Genomic DNA, 19980 nt, shown 5'->3' with positions numbered 1-19980 from the left:
AAACCTGCTTAATACTGTTTAAAATGTTGGGAAATGCTAAACAGTGAGCAAAGATCAGCATATCATAAATCACTGTTTCTGTTAATAGATTGTAGTTAGGGCCAATTCCCTGGCTAAGGAAAGGCCAGTCAGATATTCAAGAATTTTACTTTTCACGTTAGGTTGTAAGACATAATAAATGTAGAAAGATGATCAAGAATGATGTGAATATAAATCACTAGACTGACATTTTGTAAAATATATAACGTTACTAAATGAGAACAGTTTTTAGTGAGTAAAAAACAAATATGTTTATTTTGATGCCAGGCGTGAGACCTTGCATTACATCTCTCTGTGCATTCTTTCCCGTTGAAAACATCAGGAAACTAAAGAAAGTACTGGTCAGCTTGATGTTTGTGCTTTAAAATGTGTAAGAAAAACCTCAGTTTGACGGTTAACTAGAAGCAATTAAAAATATTAATGTAGCCCTGAAATATATAGTATGTTTCATATTTTGTCCGAGGATCATAAGCAGGTGCGTCAAACAAGTCCTCCTCAGCTGATATCATTGGCCACCAGTCAAGTCACGTGACCGCAGTGGACTTTCCCCTCTAAACGTCTTTTTGTATCGATTAAAATATTTTTCTGAATAAATAACGACATAAAAGAACCTAGAAATGACCAGGCTATTAGCCCCGACGCTATGCTAAAGTTTTGGATGAAGTTTTTCTCTCAAAACGATCATTATCTTGTCACGTGACTTAGTGACGTAGCGTCCTCCACTCTGCGTTGATGCACGGGGGGGGTTCCATCATGGCGTCGATGCAGGTAAGAATACAATTTAGAGCGAGCACATACTTATCGTTTACCGAATTCCTTCTTTTTGTTTTTGTAGATATTTATCAACCACTTTGTTTATTCGGGCGTATTCGTTGAAAAGTGGTGATGTCACGAAGGTAAAAGCTGTGACTTTTACCTTAAACTACTCCAGTTTAGCGCTTGCTTTGGTCTGTTGCGAAGTAGCCCATCATCCACAGCAAGTCAGAGGGCTACAAGGAAAACTAGCTACACCGGAACTGTCGTCGTGTTCTTCGTAGAGAGCCAGGGTGGTCATTCGGAGTGGATTGTGATGATGTGTTATAAAACTAATTAAAGATGTCTGACTGAGAGTTGGCGTTGCTGTGTGGTCAACGTTTACCGCATCCAGCTAACGAGACGCTGCGCAGATTTTCTGCTGTTCTGAACAGGTGTTTTTATGTGTAGTTGTGTCGAAACTGTACGATTTCACCCTGTCGTTTAGGGCAAAATAACAGAAAAATAATAAAACATTAGTATAGTGAAAATTTCCTCCAATTTTGTCCAGTGTATGTATAAATAGACGAATTATACCACTGGAAAAGCTGGTAAAAACTTAAGTCACTTATGTAAAAGACATAAAACATCCAAGAAGAATAAAGATTCAATCTAAAACAGTTAATTCCGTTAATCCAGGTTTATTTTACCCAATTACTGTCTGTCCTAGATAGTTTAAAATCATAGTTTTGACGTGACATTTTGTTTCCAAACATTATCTGTTGTGTTTTAATGAATGGAATAGCTTGCTAACTGCTTGTTTGATAACCAATCCAAACCTAAATCAGTGGAAAGTTTTATGCCAGAATAAACAAATTAAGTTGTCTTATATTTATCTTGTCATCAATATATAACAAATCTTTGGCAACACAATCCTGCTTTATGAAATGTTTTCTGACATATTTATTTGTACCAAATTTTAAAGGGGAAGGATACAAGTTCCTCTTTAGAGTTTTATAAAATCTTTTCATTTAAAGTAACACTTAAAAGAGTTTCCTGCTTTTCCCTCCTACTGGTTGAAAATGGGATTACAACAGTCAGAAATAACCTGCAGCATGCTGTAGCTAAAGCTTGGTTTATGCTTGATGCATTCACTTTCCGCTTGATGATGCGGCTCGCGGATGGAACGCGCTTCACAACTCGCAGCGTTTATGGTTCATGCGGCTTGTCTCTGCGGTGAGCCAATATTCTCCCAAACTGTAGGGGGCAGCATAGAGCTCTGCAGCATGCATCCAACACTACACCATAGTAGAAGTAAAAATTACTGTTGTTTACAACATGGCATTCCAGCATTTTTAACAGCGTCCTCGTCTTTTCCGACAGTGCGAGCTATTTCTCTCCAAGAATTATTAACATGTTGATCATGGTGATCTCTGAGAGCTGAATCATACAAATGTCTGTATTTACGAACCTCCGCCATACTAGTTCTTGCCAGTACGCCATGTTTTTCCTCGTCCGACCGTCCGCATGGTTAGGACATTTCCTAGGTGCGCGGTACAGAAATTTTGGGCCGTGCGGAGGCACAGTGGAGGGGCGTGGTTGTTAAAATGACGCATTTTCGCTGCACGGAGCCGTGCGGACCTCGCGGACGCGTCGAGCATAAACCAACCTTAACAATGAGCTAACACTCACACAAGCCACCTGATGCTAAATAAGCCACAAAATAGAAAGATCCATACTGTTGGACAAAAGTATTACTAGTTTAGTAGCTAGAAAGCCAGGTCACCTTTTGTCCGTGATTTCGTAGCGTCTTTTAGCTCCCAATGTTCATTCAAGTTTAAGCTCTTAGCTTCACCTCCAAAGACATTACACTTCCAGGCTCCGCTATGATCTCAACAGAAACTTCTTCTTTTTCCTTGGGCTTTTTATTTATGATCGACAAACTGAAAAAGCTAACTGCTAGCCTTTATATGAGCTACCAGCACAGTAGGGCTGTGTTGAAAAAATTGATTCTCCGATTCTGAATCGATTCTCATAAATATTCATGAGGATTGATCTGTACGTCCAAAGATTGCTTTAACTCTTTAAGCACCAAAATTGCAAGAAGTGTCATTGCTGAATTTAACGAACCACTGCTGCAAAAATGATCCCTCGTAAAGTTACTACTTACACCAGAAGGTAGTGGAGATGTCTATCTTCAGTAGTCTGAGCAACACTTATGGGTGTGTTTATATTGAAAGTGTCTTAGTTTTTTAGGAGTCTGAAAACCACCACCCGACAGGAGGCTCCTGGAGGATGAGGAGGAGACGAACACAGCACACGTAGGCGTAGCGCGACCTCCCCGCCCCGCTCTCATGGAGGACCGCTGCTGGACCGAGCGCGGGACCCCCCCCCCCCCCCCCCCCCCCCCGGCCAAAGCCGCCGGGCTTAACTCATTTTATGTTTATGTTTATTCATTTGGCAGACGCTTTTATCCAAAGCGACTTACAATTTATAACCTATGGGCATGTTGTGATCTGTGGGGAGGAAACACACACATTCATGGGGAGAACACGCAACTCCACGCAGAAAGGCTGCAGCCGAGTTTAGAACTCTGCAACCTTCATGCTGCAAGGCAACAGTGCTAACCACTGCGCCACCATGCAGCATTTTCTGGGGGAAACCCTGCTTAATATGTTACGTTTAAGAATGCCTTAGGACCTGTTTGCGAAAAGCAAAATTCTGAGAGAAGGATTGGGCTATACAGCCATTTTAAATTGCCAATATTTCATTAATTTGTCAGATCGAATTGGATCAAATCGCAATAATTGATTCTAATTCTTGAGAATTGGAATCGAATCGACTCTTGAAATTTTAATCAATGCCCAGCTATACGGCACAGTAAATGGTTGTTTCCATTTGGGATGTAAGAAAATATCAATATGGCAATGTATCAAGATCTTTTTTCCAGCGATATGTTGATATTTAACTCATTCACTGCCATTGACGACTAAAGTCGTCATTTGCATTTTTTTTACTGTGTGGGCATCCGAACGAGCCCCGGCACTGTGAGAAAAAATATCTCAGCTCTAAAGCCGATCTTCATCCGCTTGCGTCACACGTCACGTGATCAGGAAGCAGAAAACCCATGTGTTAGGAGATCGTTTTGGGCCGCTGCTGTAAAAAAGTGAGGCGTGAACCGGAAAAGCTTCTGCCGTTCACAATTCAACAATGGATTATGAAAGAACGGATAGCGCTCGAAACACACGGATTCTTCCTGATGTAAGAGGTGAGTCCTCGCTTTGTTTTGGTTGTTTTGGCGTCGACATCATCCTAGCGCAACGTTCTGTGACTCTTAAAAAAACAGTAAAAACCATGAGAAACGCTGGCAGCGAAGGGCTTTACCAATCAGGAAACGGCTGGTAGTGAATGAGTTAAAAGCTGTGTATCATAAATATCTATTGCAAAATATTTTTGATTTTTTTCCCTGCAATAATAGATCGATATTCAAAAGCTGTGTATCTAATTTTTGGAAGAATTTACATGTAAACATTTGTGTATTTTCTTTAAAAAATTTTTTTTTTGTGCAAGTCAAACGCTGACCGCTAGTTCAATCAATCAATCAAAGCTTTATTTATAAAGCGCCTTCTGCGACCCTGTCGGGAAGCCCAAGGCGCTGAACATGGTACAAGAGAAAAAAAAAGGTAAAAACAAAGTAGAAAACAAATGGGTAAAACAAGAGATAAAGAGACCAATGAAAGCAGGGAATTTAAATCAACATAAATGAAGGCCTAACTCAAACATATTCAGGAAACACCAAGCGGAGGAGGTGGGTTTTTAGGCGACTCTTAAACACTGGCAGAGATGGGGATAGCCTGACTGGGGGTGGCAACTGGTTCCAGAGTGACGGGGCTAGGACTGAGAAAGCCCAGTCCCCACGAGTACGACACCTAGAACGAGGGACAGCGAGCAGGCCTTGGCGGTAGTGTGCAATGGGTTTTGTTTCCATCATTGAAATGTAAATCCCTCTATTATGGTTCAGATACCCCAAGTTAAACATGTTAAGTATCAGTTTGGACCATTTATTGAATATTCCTATAATGTAGTCTAAAAAAATCGCTAATATTGTCTGACTAAATGTATCGCAATATATCGTGATGTATAGTATCGTCTCCCCTGTATTGTGATACGCTAACGTATCGCCAGAATTTCACCAATACACATCACTAGTTTCCATAAAGCAGGTTTCCACGGGTGCCGATCAGAACCACAAAACTGTTAAATTTAGTTTCTGAATAGCAGAGGGCTACAGAGTGCTGTCCAGTGTGAAGTTTCTGACTGTACAACCACTGAAACCAGTTTGAAAGAAATAGCTTAAAGTGTAAAATAAAATAAAACTCTTTAGTGATGCTTTAATGTCGAATTAATCACTCTGGTAGATTCTCCTGGACCCACAAAGTAGTAGATTTAAAAAAATAAAAATCCATTTTTATTTCATTTGACAGGTTTTCGTGACATTTTTGATCATTATTATTTAATGATAATTCAATAATTTTAATTCTTCCAGTCCCATGTTACAGTAAAGGCAAGGCAGCTTCTTTGTATAGCACATTTTGTGCTTTTCAATGTGCCTTCCAGGAGCAAGAACAGCAAAATCAATGTGACCGCATAATTAAAATACACAAATACATTTAGAAGAAGTGTAATACACAAATTTAATTAAGATTTAAGAATGAGATAAAGGGTGAGCAGTTACAGTGCAGAAGGTGCAGCATACGAAACAATCATTCATAGATCATGTCTGCATGAACATTTTCAATTTTGATTTAACAGTTACTGAAGTTGGGGCTCATTTTAGGTCATGTGGAAGCTAAACTTACAAAGGTTAAAATCCCATTAGTCATCACACACTCGAGAAACCATGTTTTACATAATATTAAACAATAATGTGAACTTGTGTCCTTCTCAACAGAAACGGCTACAAAAGGAATTGTTAGCCTTGCAAAATGATCCACCCCCAGGAATGACGCTCAATGAGAAAAGTGTACAGAACACCATCACACAGTAAGTATTTCTGTTTGACACCTGTTTGGATGAAGAAGCATCTCTCAGAGCTGACTCTTGAGTCTTTGTGAAATGCTTTTACCAAGAGGAGGCACTTTGAACTTGTAATTAATGTTGCTTGTGCAATAGTTTGACTTGAGGGGTGGGTACGACGAAGCCCCTGTGGCGAGGAACAATTGTGGTTACTTTAGCGACTGGCAGCTCTGGCTCCTCAGAAGAAGAGTCTCTTATAGACAGTGTCACAGTTCGCTCTTATGAAATATTTACAGGTTGGCATGCAGGAGTTGAGATAAAGTAACAAGGAACTCAGGCAGCTAACAGACATTACTATCTGGATGCCTTCTTCTAAACGCCCATCAGCGTTTTTGTGTGTGAATTGAAGTGCTGCAGACCAACTCAGCTGTTACTTGAAGTGCGGTTAATGGATTGAAGGCAGGTTGCTGGCTGCCATTTGGATGTCTTAAAAATGCAAGATTAGCTCTGAAAGTTATGACCTTGTTATGCTGTCTGTTTTCTCCCCCAGCATAGTTGCTAACGCTGAGTTGCGGTGCATTATCTTAAAAGTAAATCTGGCAGAAAGGAATGTCTGGATACATTTTTTATTATTTCTCATTACATAAGTCACCTGGGCAGTGGTGAGGGTGGGGGAGTGACTGTTGTGCATGTCTGACAAGACTTCCAACCAGTTCAGCTGGCTTCTGTGGTCTTTAGATGGTATGTCCGGGTGTGCCTTTTTGCCCTCAGATCAGAGAAGAAAAGGTCTGAGAGTTTCAGGTACGTGGTGATTGACGGCCGTTGGGATTGGCCCTTCTTCGCCCATAGTCTAAGGAGCTTTGAAAGAAAAGCGTCTGGACTTCTTTGACTACCTTGAGTTCTTTGAGTTAAAGCAACTCTGCTGACTCAAAGAAGTCCAGACGCTTTTCTTTCAAAGCTCCTTAGACTACAATGACCTGGATGACTGAGAACCTTCACAGACATTTCGCCCATACTGCTGTAATTACAGATAGCAGTGAAGCTGACCTTATCCAAACACAGAGGAAAAAAAATAACAACTCACTGGTGACACTGCCACATGACAACATTAAGATGCCAACGTGTTGTTAGTTTGATAGCTTTTGTTTCTAGTACAGGCTGTCTCTGTGTTGCTCATTAGATTATTGTGCTTTTTCCTTGATTGGGTTCCAGTTTGATAATAAGCCAACCTTGCTAACAAGGAAAATGCTGCTTTTAAGATGCTGTTGTGTCTTTCATTCAGCATGTGTACAATATTTGGTCTTTTTATCCTCTTTTATAATTTTATGTGTCATACAATCAACAGGTTATTGACGGTTTTTGAGGATGTTGCTCTCAAGTAGCACAGAAATCTAGACAAACCAGAGCAGTACCAAAAGAAGAATTCAGCAGTTCGGTTTTGCCATGCTTCATTGTAGCCTCAGCAGGTCTACTATTGGCTCAGCTATGTGTAGGCCAGGTCAATCTCAGCACTCTACAGGTCCTTCTAAAAAAATTAGCATATTGTGATAAAGTTCATTATTGTCTGTAATGTACTGATGAACATTAGACTTTCATATATATTAGATTCATTACACACAACTGAAGTAGTTCAAGCCTTTTATTTCTAATGTTGATGGTTTTGGCATACAGCTCATGAAAACCCAAAATTCCTATCTCATAAAATTAGCATATCATGAAAAGGTTCTCTAAATGAGCTATTAACCTGATTATCTGAATCAACTAATTAACTCTAAATGCCTGCAAAAGAATCCTGAGGCTTTTAAAAACTCCCAGCCTGGTTCATTACTCAAAACCGCAATCATGGGTAAGACTGCCGACCTGACTGCTGTCCAGAAGGCCATCATTGACACCCTCAAGCAAGAGGGTAAGACGCAGAAAGAAATTTCTGAATGAATAGGCTGTTCCCAGAGTGCTGTATCAAGGCACCTCAGTGGGAAGTCTGTGAGAAGGAAAAGGTGTGGCAGAAAACGCTGCACAGCAAGAAGAGGTGACCGGACCCTGAAGAAGATTGTGGAGAAGGACCGATTCCAGACCTTGCGGGACCTGCGGAAGCAGTGGACTGAGTCTGGAGTAGAAACATCCAGAGCCATCGTGAACTGGTATGTGCAGGAAATGGGCTAAAGGTGCCGCATTCCCCAGGTCAAGCCACTTATGAACCAGAAACAGCGGCAGAAGCGCCTGACCTGGGCTACAGAGAAGCATTACTGGACTGTTGCTCAGTGGTCCAAAGTACTTTTTTGGGATGAAAGCAAATTTTGCATGTCATTCGGAAATCAAGGTGCCAGAGTCTGGAGGAAGACTGGGCAGAGGGAAATGCCCAAATGCCTGAAGTCCAGTGTCAAGTACCCACAGTCAGTGATGGTCTGGGGTGCCATGTCAGCTGCTGGTGTTGGTCCACTGTGTTTTATCAAGGGCATGGTCAACGCAGCTAGCTATCAGGAGATTTTGGAGCACTTCATGCTTCCATCTGCTGAAAAGCTTTATGGAGATGAAGATTTCATTTTCAGCATGAACTGGCACCTGCTCACAGTGCCAAAACCACTGGTAAATTGTTTACTGACCATGGGAATACTGTGCTCAATTGGCTTGCCAACTCTCCTGACCTGAACCCTAGAGAATCTGTGGGATATTGTGAAGAGAAAGTTGAGAGACGCAAGACCCAACACTCTGGATGAGCTTAAGGCCGCTATCGAAGCATCCTGGGCCTCCATAACACCTCAGCAGTGACGCAGGCTGATTGCCTCCATGCCACGCCGCATTGAAGCAGTCATTTCTGCAAAAGGATTCCCGACCAAGTATTGAGTGCATAACTGAACATAATTATTTGAAGGTTGACCTTTTTTGTATTAAAAACACTTTTCTTTTATTGGTCGGATGAAATATGCAGATTTTTTGAGATAGGAATTCTGGGTTTTCATGAGCTGTATACCAAAATCATCAAAATCGTCGTCGTCTTCCTCCGCTTATCCGGGTCCGGGTCACGGGGGCAGCATCCCAACTAGGGAGCTCCAGAACGTCCTCTCCCCGGCCTTCTGCACCAGCTCCTCTGGCAGGACCCCAAGGCGTTCCCGGACCAGATTGGAGATGTAACCTCTCCAACGTGTCCTGGGTCGACCCGGGGGCCTCCTGCCGGCAGCACATGCCAGAAACACCTCCCCGGGGAGGCGTCCAGATGGCATCCTGACCAGATGCCCAAACCACCTCAACTGGCTCCTTTCGATCTGGAGGAGCAGCGGTTCTACTCCAAGTCCCTCCCGAATGTCCGAGCTCCTCACCCTATCTCTAAGGCTGAGCCCGGCCACCCTATGGAGGAAACTCATTTTGGCCGCTTGTATCCGCAATCTCGTTCTTTCGGTCATTACCCAAAGCTCATGACCATAGGTGAGGATTGGGACGTAGATTGACCGGTAAATCGAGAGCCTGGCTTTCTGGCTTAGCTCCCTCTTCAGCACGACAGATCGGCTCAGCGTCCGCATCACTGCAGATGCTGAACCAATCCGCCTGTCGATCTCCCGATCCCTCCTACCATCACTCGTGAACAAGACCCCGAGATACTTAAACTCCTCCACTTGAGGTAGAACCTCTCCCCCGACCCGGATTTGGCAAGCCACCCTTTTCCGATCGAGAACCATGGTCTCAGATTTGGAGGTGCTGATCCTCATCCCAGCCACTTCACACTTGGCCGCGAACCTACCCAGCAAGAGCTGAAGGTCAGAGCTGGATGAAGCTAGGAGGACCACATCATCTGCAAAAAGCAGAGACGAGATTCTCCTGCCACCAAACTCGACACACTCCACACCACGGCTGTGCCTAGAAATTCTGTCCATAAAGGTAATGAACAGAACCGGTGACAAACGGCAGCCTTGGCGGAGTCCAACCCTCACTGGCGACAGGTCCGACTTACTATCGGCTATGCGGACCAAACTCACGCTCCTCTGGTAAAGGGACTGAATGGCCCTTAACAGAAAGCCACCCACCCCATACTCCTGGAGCGTCCCCCACAGGGTGCCCCTGGGGTCATAAGCCTTCTCCAAATCCACAAAACACATTTGGATTGGTTGGGCAAACTCCCATGCCCCCTCCATCACCCTTGTAAGGGTATAGAGCTGGTCCACAGTTCCACGGCCAGGACGAAAACCACATTGCTCCTCCTCAATCTGAGATTCAACTATCGATCGAGCCCTCCTCTCCAGTACCTTGGAGTAGACCTTTCCAGGGAGGCTGAGGAGTGTGATCCCCCTATAGTTGGAATAGTGTATTACCCTTCTTAAGATGGGGACCACCACCCCGGTCTGCCACTCCACAGGAACTGCCCCCGATGACCACACAATGTTGCAGAGATGTGTTAACCATGACAGCCCTGCAACATCCATAGCATTGAGATACCCAGGATGAACCTCATCCGCCCCCGGGGCTCCGCCGCTGTGTAGTTGTTTGACTACCTCAGCAACTTCTGCCCCCCGAGATTGGACAGTCCATCCCCAGGTCTCCCGGCTCTGGTTCCTCCTCGGAATGCACATAGGTGGGATTGAGGAGCTCCTCAAATTATTCCTTCAACCGTCCGACTATAGCCTCAGTTGATGTCAGCAGCTCCCCATCCCCACTGTAAACAGCGTGAGCGAGTTGCTGCCTTCCTGTCCTGAGGCGCCGTACAGTTTGCCAGAACCTCTTTGGAGCCGATCGATAGTCTTTCTCCATGGCCTCACCAAACTCCTCCCACGCCCGAGATTTTGCCTCGGCAACTGCCACTGCTGCACCCCTCTTGGCTATCCGGTACCTGTCTGCTGCCTCCGGAGACCCACAGATCAGCCACGCCCTGTAGGCCTCCTTCTTCAGCCTGACGGCTCCCCGAACCTCTGGTGTCCACCAGCGGGTACGGGGGTTGCCACCACGATTGGCACCGGCCACCTTGCGACCACAGCAGCAACAGCCGCCTCAACAATCGCAGAGTTGAACAAGGCCCACTCGGAGTCAATGTCCCCCACTGCTCTTGGGACGCCATCAAAGCTCTTCCGGAGGTGGGAGTTGAAGACCGTCTTAGGTTCTTCTGCCAGGCGTTCCCAGCAGATCCTCACTATGCGTTTGGGTCTGCCAGGTCCACGCAGCATTTTCCCCTGCCATCTGATCCAACTCACCACCAGGTGGTGATCAGTTGACAGCTCCGCTTCTCTCTTCCCTCGGGTGTCCAAAACATACGGCCGCAGGTCCGATGATACAACTACAAAGTCTATCATCGACCTGCGACCTAGGCTGCCCTGGTACCAAGTGTACCGATGGGCATCCTTATGTTCGAACATGGTGTTCGTTATGGCCAAACTGCGGCTTGCACAGAAGTCCAATAACGAAACACCACTCAAGTTCAGATCAGGCGGGCCGTTCCTCCCAGTCACACCCATCCAGGTCAAGCTGTCATTGCCCACGTGAGCATTGAAGTCCCCCAGCAGGACAATGGAGTCCCCTGATGGAGCACTATTTAGCACTCGTCCCAGGGACTCCAAAAACTGTCAGGACCCGTTCCCCGACCCGAAGGCGCAGGGAAGCTACCCTCTTGTCCCCCGGGGTAAACCCCAACACACAGGCAGAGTCTTGGGGCTAACAAAAAGCCAACCCCAGCCCTCCGCCTCTCACCCGGAGCAACTCCAGCAAAGGAGAGTGTCCAACCCCTCTCAAGGACTTGGGTTCCAGAGCCAATGCTATGTGTCGAGGTGAGTCCGACTATATCTAGCCGGTACCGCTCAACCTCTGCCACAAGCTCCTGCTCCTTCCCCGCCAGCGAGGTGATGTTCCATGTCCCAGAAACCAGTTTTCTTGTCCGGGGATCGGACCGCCAAGGCTCCCGCCTCTGTCTGCCACCCAATCATCAATATTAGAAACAATGAAAGTCTTGAGCTACTTCAGTTGTGTGTAATGAATCTTAATATATATGAAAGTCTAATGTTTATCAGTACATTACAGAAAATAATGAACTTTATCACAATATGCAAATTTTTTGAGAATGACCTGTATGTTTGACGATGGACAGGCTTAGCACCAGAGCTGTGGCAGAGAAGAACTGCAAAAATGGTGTTGGTCCAGGAACAGTGCTGGTTTGAAACGGCTTTAGCATCAACTTTGGATGATTTAGACTTGGACTTTTCAAACAAGGATGCATTTGCTTAGTCTTTTAGCGGTGAATGGTGGACTTCCCCATTAATTGATTTCGTATGTCAACTTGTTCATTGCTCTGATTGGTCCTAGCGCTGTCCAGTCACGTGTGGATATCATTTGAAAGATGGCCGAGTTCGTCTATGGGTTGTGGCCAGATTATATATTTATATGGGATGGCTTGCTAGTAGCCTGGCCTGCCAGACTCGTCCTCTTGTCTATTCTACACAGAGGATGAGTCTGGACACTCATAGGCAGAGAGCACCATGAGGGCCGGGACGAGCCAGCTCAAAAATAACCAATCAGAAAAAAAGGCAGAAATGACAACTGTATTGCGCGATGCTGTAGTTTTTTAGCTGTAGTCAAAGATGGTGTCTGCCATCTGGTGACAATGCAACCACCTTTCTTTATAAAAAAGGCTTTTAGTGCTTTTACTTGTGGTTTTAAAGACATCCAAGTCATTTAGAACAGAGGAAAGAGCTGCAGCGAACTCCGCGTCAGACGTCATCTTCGTTCTTTATGAGAAACTGAGCATTGTGGTGTGTGACGTACACTGCTCAGCGCTGATTGGCTTGGTTAGAATTCTCAGGGGGTGGGGTTATTTGAATAGGAGCGTTACGAGGCCCTTTGTTTTGCATAAGGAAGCATTGGCATGGCTGGCCAGGCTAGCTTGCCAGGCAAGTCCTCAATTGTATTCTGCATTAATTTTGCCAGTCATCGTCCACATTGATCTGAAGCAAAGAAGATCTCATGAACGTAGGTTTATTTGTCACAAAGTTGCATTTGAAAAAGACATGGCAATTTAGGGTCCTTTTGTTTCATTTGGGAAAAATGTCCAAATTTAGTCTCCTTTTGGACTTCTGCTACCTTGTACCGGACTTAATTCTGTTAACTAGGCCTTAAAACTACAATATTTGACTTAATAGATTACCAACACAGCATAGATGAACAGATTTCATACAAAAGACCCGAGCCTTTCACATTGGCAGTTCTTATACTTGGATTGAATTGCTACCAGCCCACTCAGCACTGTGCTGTCGCTGGGCTACTGAAGCAGAAATAGATTGTATCCACCAAATCAATGGAGTATCACATTATTACCAAACCACTGTCAAACCCCTCTGAATATTGAATGTCACTGGAGTCAGACTGAGAGCTTTTGATTCTACAGTTACTGCAGCATTGGCAGCTCACACTGTTCTAGTTTACTTTATTTCTGTAACAACAGGAAGTCATTTGGTCGCCACCAATTGAGCTAATAAATGCCCTTTGATTTAATAAAGATGGCATCACTTTATGTAAATTTCCCCTTCCTTAACTTTGATTATAATAAAGGTCATTCTTTGAGACTATCCAAAATTCTTTATAACAAAATCAACAGTTCTAAGTGAATGTGCTGGCCATTTAGATTTTTATTTTTGCAAAGTCAGCCATTTGGCTCTTGTTAGATTTAAAAAGCTGACTCGGAAATTCCTGTTTATTTTCTCTTATAATTATTAACAACTTTTATATTTTCTCCAGAACAGCCTAAGGCTCAAGAAGAACCTTCCCACTCACATTAAACATTTAAACTTATCTTTTTTTAAACTGCCAGGTTTTATTGGTGTGATATGAGATTAATCAGTTGTAAAACAGAGGTTTCTCTGCTCAATGTTTAAACTAAGATGTTGATTTAAGTTTGATTTGTATTCAAGTAGAGCTGTCAGCGCCGTGTATTTACTACATTGAGTTTTCCAACGCTGCCTGTCATCAGTTGCAGCCAGTAGAGCTGAAAATGATCCGATCCCCATCACCAGCTGAGTGTTCAGTGCATCACTAATTTATTAGCGGCTTGTTCTACACTATACAACCATTTAAGAGAGACATTGTTTATGCTTTGGGGTGTTTAGCATATGATTAGTGGACCGGTGAGATGGATTTAATATGATGAAGAAAGGAAGGCTTTTTTTCTGTAATTGATTAGAGAACAAATGTTGAAATTTGTATATCTCCAAATAGTCATCTTAAAGCTCCAATGCCAAATCTGCTAAACAAGTTGGCTTAAAACACTTTTTTCATGTCTCTTGATAACGTTCTAACATAGTATTGCTATAAGTATAATGTGAAGGTTAAAAAAACTCACTAAAAATAAAGTGGTTCTCTCAATTTTGTCTTAAAACCTTCACCTAGTTGTTGTAATCAATACCAAATTATCCGAGACCACGACATTACCAAGATGAGAGAGAACCAAGACCAGGCCCTTGACCATATTAAAGATTAAAGTCCCATAGTTGTCACTAGGGCTGCACAATATATCGTAAATATATTGTTATCGCGATATCAGCTTGCACAATATGCATATCACAAAGAACAGATAAATATCGCAATGAATGATCAGCTCAAATGTTTGCTACACATAATGCATTCTGTCAATCAAATGGAAGCCTGATGTTTTTTTTAACAAATCAAATAGAGCTCTTCACCCATTTGGCCAAAAGGGTGGGTTCTCATAGATTAGATGCCCGCCCCTGAGGCGGACAGTACTTAATTTTGATGGTTAGCAAACACATGAGTTAGCTTTGTTCTGCTCTTTTTGCTGATTCTGCTTTTCCTGGGATCCACTGATTACCTTTTCTTGTTCATTATCTTTTTCCCTTTCCTCACATCTTTTGCTTTTCTCGTTTTTTTTTTTCTTCTTTGTTTTTGATTATTTTTGTTCATGAGATAAGTTTTTATTTATTGCAAGTAATATTGTTATCGCAATTTAATCATTGTTATCGAATATAGCCGGTTTTCCTAATATCGTGCAGCCCTAGTTGTCACACACACTTGTGTGGGGAGGCGCGGTGTGCTGCAGACACGGCTGCGCTCGGGAACTATTTCGTAGTTTAACCCCCCAATCCAACCCTTTAAAGCTGTGTCAAGCATTGGGTCCCATTTTTAAAGGCCAAGTAAAAATGCCTTTGTTACCAAGACGAGACCAAGCACATATAATATTAATATCAGATAAGGAGAAACAGCCAGCTGCTACCACTTCAACTTAAGGACAAACTACCAGAGTCCCAAAAAGAAAAAACACCATTTGAAGTCACAGACACCAAAGATGTTTAGGCATAGAAAAATGTGATTGTTGATTTGTGCTCTCCCATTTACTCTGGCAATGCGCATTCCCGTATTGGGGGGCGTGGCCTAGCCGACGGAGGTATGAGAGTCTTTTGACTGTGTTTATATGGAATGGCCAACTTGCTGTGCTGATTTGGTAAAGCAGCTTCAATACCAATGGTTCAGAAAATATGATTACCACCCCTGTAACGTTTATATTCGACAGTAAACATTTGGGTAACCTGTGTTCTTTATTGGGGCACCGGGGGAATGTTTTAGTCATCATTGTCCTTTTTTGTTTTTAGGTGGATTGTAGATATGGAGGGAGCGCCCGGTACACTCTATGAAGGAGAGAAATTTCAGCTGCTATTCAAATTTAGTAGTCGATATCCTTTTGATTCACCTCAGGTAAGAGCAAAGGGTGTGTGTGTGTGTGTGTGTGTGTGTGTGTGTGTGTGTGTGTGTGTGTGTGTGTGTGTGTGTGTGTGTGTGTGTGTGTGTGTTCGCATATTTAAATGGGTCCTACAATTCAACAACCACTTTTACCTTGTTGTTGAATAGAGGCAACTTGAGATGTCTATGTAGCGTACCAAAAAGTCTGCAACTTGTAAATTAGTAAAGTTGTAATGGTCACGGAGAAACGGTTCATCCTGACAAAAACTGGTTTAACGCGTCATAAGCATAGACGCACCTCCCTACATTAGCATGCTCCAACCCACTTCAACATCCGCAATGAATAAACTTTGATCTCAGTAATGCTAACTGCAGAAAAATGCTAGCCCGAGCTACTGCTAATGTTCTTATAAACAAAGGGAAAACACATGTAACGTTCCAGGATGTACAGGGTATATCCAAACTTATAATGAATGCCAGATAGATCTGTAGCTTTCTATTGAATAATATGGATATTGTACACTGCTGTACAGAGATTCTAGCTTGAGCAGTGTCATTGAGCCATTAAACCAGCCAATCAGCATGCAGCTCATTTAATATTCATTATCAGAGCTCCTAGGGCATTGTGGACCCCAACAAAGTGTCATGTGCTTTATATGGCGCTTGCACACTAGCGTCGTAACGGTCGGGGTTTGGTCGGGCAGGATGGCGTGAGTTTGGGCTGGTATGGTCGGTGTAGTGTTTACATATTAATCCGAGGAACTTCTCAAGATGCGGAAATCCCCAAGCCTGTGGGGGGCGCTTAATACGCGCGGGAAAGTCCGTTCCATAAGGTACCAAAAGGCGGACATGAGCTGTGTTGCTTTTGGAGACTCTGAACCACATTATTTTATTAATTTACTCTGTGTCCCCTCATAATCTTGTGCCGCCCACCCCCTGATTTCTCCCCTGAGCAGCTGTCTGCTTGCGAGGGGCAAGAGCTCCGATGCGGAGAATGGGAGCATGCATGCACACACACACACTCAAACAAAGCTATTCTTTTCTCCCGCTCCCACACTTAATAGCAGCTCCGGATCGGCAGCTCCGTGCAACAGACAGAAGTTAACTCAACAGCATCCAGCATGAAAATGAACCGCACATGCAGGAACCCCCGGCTGGCTGATTCTTCTCGCAGATCGGAGGCGGTAGGCGTAATTTCAGCCGGCCAGTCAGTCCGTAGTGTCGCCTCGGTCCCAGTCTGACCGCTGGGGAGAAGGTCTGGGAAAAAGTCGCCTCGGCACTGAAAACGCTAATCGGACCGGTGTGTGAAACCAAATTCCGGTGCCGTTCGGTACCTTATGGGCCCGTACCTACGCTAATGTGTAAGCGCCAATAGAGGCTCAAAGAAAAGCTGTTGTAGATCCACGTTTGTGGATCTTTATCCATACCATACCATACCAAGTTTATTTATAAAGCACATTTAAAAACAGCATGACAGCTGACCAAAGTGCTGTACAGTAGTAGTAAAAGGAAAACCCCAAGATAAAAACAAGATAAATATCATAAAAGAGATAAAAGGGATAACCTAAAAATGTAAAAGAAACATACTAGAGTAAAAACAAAGTCACAATAAAAACAATGCTAAAAGGTTAGCACATTTCAACAGGGAAGATTCTATAACAATAAAAGCTTGGTCATTGATCAAAAGCTAAATAGTAGAAGTAGTCCTTCAGTACAGACTTGAATCAACCCAGTTCTGGGGCCTGTCGAACACTAAGGGTGAGAGCATTCCAAAGTTTAGGAGCAGCGAACACAAAGGCCCGCTCCCCACGAGATTTATACTTCATTTTTGGGATGTACAAAAGTAAATGATCTGCTGATCTCAGGGTTCTGGGTGGAACATGAGGCATGAGCAGTTCTGACAGATGAGCAGAGGCTTGACCATTCAGGATGTTGTAAACTAAGGTTAAGACCTTAAACTGGATACGATATTTAACCGGCAGCTAGTGCAAGCGTGCAAGGACAGGTGAAATGTGACAGCGTCAAGAGGTGTTTGTCAGGAATCTAGCCGCTGCATTCTGCACTCTCTGAAGCCTTATCCAGCCTAGTTGAAAGGGTCACTCATTTCTTACACTGTCTTAGCTTCAGTTTTCTTTTATGATGTTTTGACAGTAATGTTTGAATTCAGCATCACTAGATGATCCGATATTGGCACCTATCTGTTAAGAGTTCTGCAGCGGGGGCACTAAAGCCCAGAGGACCACTTTTCTAAACTTAAGTGGAAAAACTTTTGTGTCTACCTTATGGGTGGCTGCATTAATCATTTTAAAAGCTGTCTCTGTGGTTGTTCCGTGGTTGGTAGAAACTGAAGCCTGAAATCGGTGAAGTCGTGCCTCAGAAGCCATATTTAGGAGATTAGTTTAAATCAACACTTCTCTTTTACTCACCAGGACCTGCACTCCAAAAATGGCAGGCTAGGGATATTTTTACAACTGAAATAGTAATCAACCCTTTAAATAGGAACGCCTGGTTTTCTCTGAAAGTGCCCATCCGCCAGCTGCAGAGCATTATTGGTAGTTTGCTGCATTGGTCAGTTTTTCAGAAAACACACGTTAAGTTTTCCCATATCGGTCAAACAATCCGTCGATCTGTCCAAACCAGGCTTTCCAAGGATGTGCCTGACTTTAAATCGGCTTTACTAAAGACAAACATCGGTTGTAATATTGGCTGACTGGTATTTCGGTCTACCCCTACTTGGGAGGCTTTTAGGGTGAAAAGTAGAGGATAAAAACACAATATACTGTTAGAATGTGCAGTTTACAAACGACAGGTTCCTGCTGGAGCACGAAGCATTTAAATGTCATCTTTGCGTCCACATTTGCAGAGCTGGTACTCTGCTGTCAGCTCCGCCTTCACTTATTGTTATCCATTGTTCCTGTTTTTTATTACCTCCACCCCACTCATCATCTCAGCTGATGCACTTCATGCACTTGGGCAGCAAGTAGCTCAGGAGGTAGAGCAGGTTGTCTATTAAATGGTAAATGGCCTGTATTTGAAATAGTGCCTTACTACAACCCCCCAGGGTGCTTTACAACACAGTCATTCACCCATTCACACACACATTCACACGCTGGTGGTGATGAGCCACAGCTGCTGTGGGGCGCACTGACAGAGGTGAGTCTGCCGTACACAGGCGCCGCATGCCCCTCTGCCCACCAGCAGGCAAGGTGGGTTACTTGTCTACACGTGGCTACATCGTAGCTCATCACCACCAGCATGTGAATGTGTGTGTGAATGACTGTTTTGTAAAGCACCTTGGGGGGTTGTAGAACCCTAAGAAGGTGCTATTTCAAACACAGGCCATTTACTGTGCTTGAGGTAATTCATCTGACCATTTAGTTTTGACTCTTGCACTTTTAACAGCAAATGCTCCCCAGTTCTTTTTATAGAAAGTGTTTGACGACTGTTTATTTGCTCTGCTGGCCTATATTTGCCTCTCACCCCACCCTGGCCCCGTGTCCTAATCCCAGAGCTCCATGTTGCTGCAGAGGGTTAAATACGCCAGGGTTCACACAGTAGAGGGGAATAAACATTTTCAGAAGATACCACCCCTTTTAGGTGTCATTTCAAATATGTTTATCACTTAATTGTTGTTCATTTTCCCTACTTATGCAGGTAATGTTCACAGGAGAGAATATACCTATCCACCCACATGTGTATAGCAACGGTCACATCTGTTTATCGATTCTGACGGAAGATTGGTCACCAGCCCTCTCAGTGCAATCAGTTTGTCTTAGCATTATCAGCATGTTGTCCAGCTGCAAAGAAAAGGTACCTGCTCCGTGCATCCCGACACCTCCCGTCATCATTTCTGTACTGGCTAAATGCTAAACCTGTTTATTTTCATCCTTCTGCAGCGACGGCCGCCTGATAACTCCTTCTATGTAAGAACGTGTAACAAAAACCCAAAGAAAACGAAATGGTGGTATCACGGTGAGTATTTTAGCTTCATTAAACAAACACCAAACGTTTTGATCCTGGGATTGAAACGTGCTTTCTTTTCACAGATGATACATGCTAATGTACAAACTTTGTAATACTCGTAGAAGAAAGAAGTCCTACTGACCTACGTAAAGCACTTTTTAATCATTCGGTCTTTGAACTCTGACCTTTGACTGGAGCAATGGAAACCAAGCGCTGGAGGCTTTTGTCTACATTCCCCACTAAAAACGAAAGGGAGGGGGCTGCATGTTTAAGTCGGTTGTAACATAGAAAATGACAAACGGAAATCGACCCGAGTACAAGTGATGCGTTATTTTTGGCTAACGGTTCGGAGTGCAGCGAGCGAGAAAAGGCAGATTTCTGGTGAGACAATAGAATTTCCTGTGTTACAGTTATTATTATTGTTTGTTTTTGTGTGGGTGCTTTTTAAGATCTTTGTGTTGTGCAATAACAACTGATGGATGCATGCTGGGGCCTACGAAGAGAAATGTAACCATCTTCTAGAAGGGATCTGACCATCAAAACCCCAAGAAAATGCTCCATTGGTATTTC

General features: G+C 43.6%; 1 protein-coding gene across 1 annotated transcript; it reads left to right on the top strand.

Annotated features, from left to right (window-relative positions):
- Positions 1-727: 727 nt before the first annotated feature.
- ube2wb (ubiquitin conjugating enzyme E2 Wb) lies at positions 728-19725 on the top strand. Its single transcript, XM_015955283.3, has 6 exons — positions 728-807; positions 5723-5814; positions 15360-15462; positions 19102-19257; positions 19344-19419; positions 19494-19725. Exons 1-6 carry the CDS (start codon positions 772-774, stop codon positions 19505-19507), a joined length of 477 nt encoding a protein of 158 aa, XP_015810769.1. The 5' UTR covers positions 728-771; the 3' UTR covers positions 19508-19725.
- The last annotated feature ends 255 nt before the right edge of the window (positions 19726-19980 follow it).

The sequence above is a fragment of the Nothobranchius furzeri genome, chromosome 7, assembly GCF_043380555.1.
Source record: "Nothobranchius furzeri strain GRZ-AD chromosome 7, NfurGRZ-RIMD1, whole genome shotgun sequence".
In the NCBI taxonomy this organism is placed as follows: Eukaryota; Metazoa; Chordata; class Actinopteri; order Cyprinodontiformes; family Nothobranchiidae; genus Nothobranchius; species Nothobranchius furzeri.
This window is presented reverse-complemented; position numbering and strand designations above follow the sequence as displayed.

What these genes read in the sequence shown, in the direction of transcription:
- ube2wb (XM_015955283.3), top strand. Translation starts at nt 772, where the DNA reads ATGCACGGGGGGGGTTCCATCATGGCGTCGATGCAG. An exon ending in GTACAGAACACCATCACACA is followed by an intron (nt 5,815 to 15,359) that starts GTAAGTATTTCT and finishes TTTTGTTTTTAG; the next exon opens with GTGGATTGTAGATATGGAGG. An exon ending in TGTCCAGCTGCAAAGAAAAG is followed by an intron (nt 19,258 to 19,343) that starts GTACCTGCTCCG and finishes ATCCTTCTGCAG; the next exon opens with CGACGGCCGCCTGATAACTC.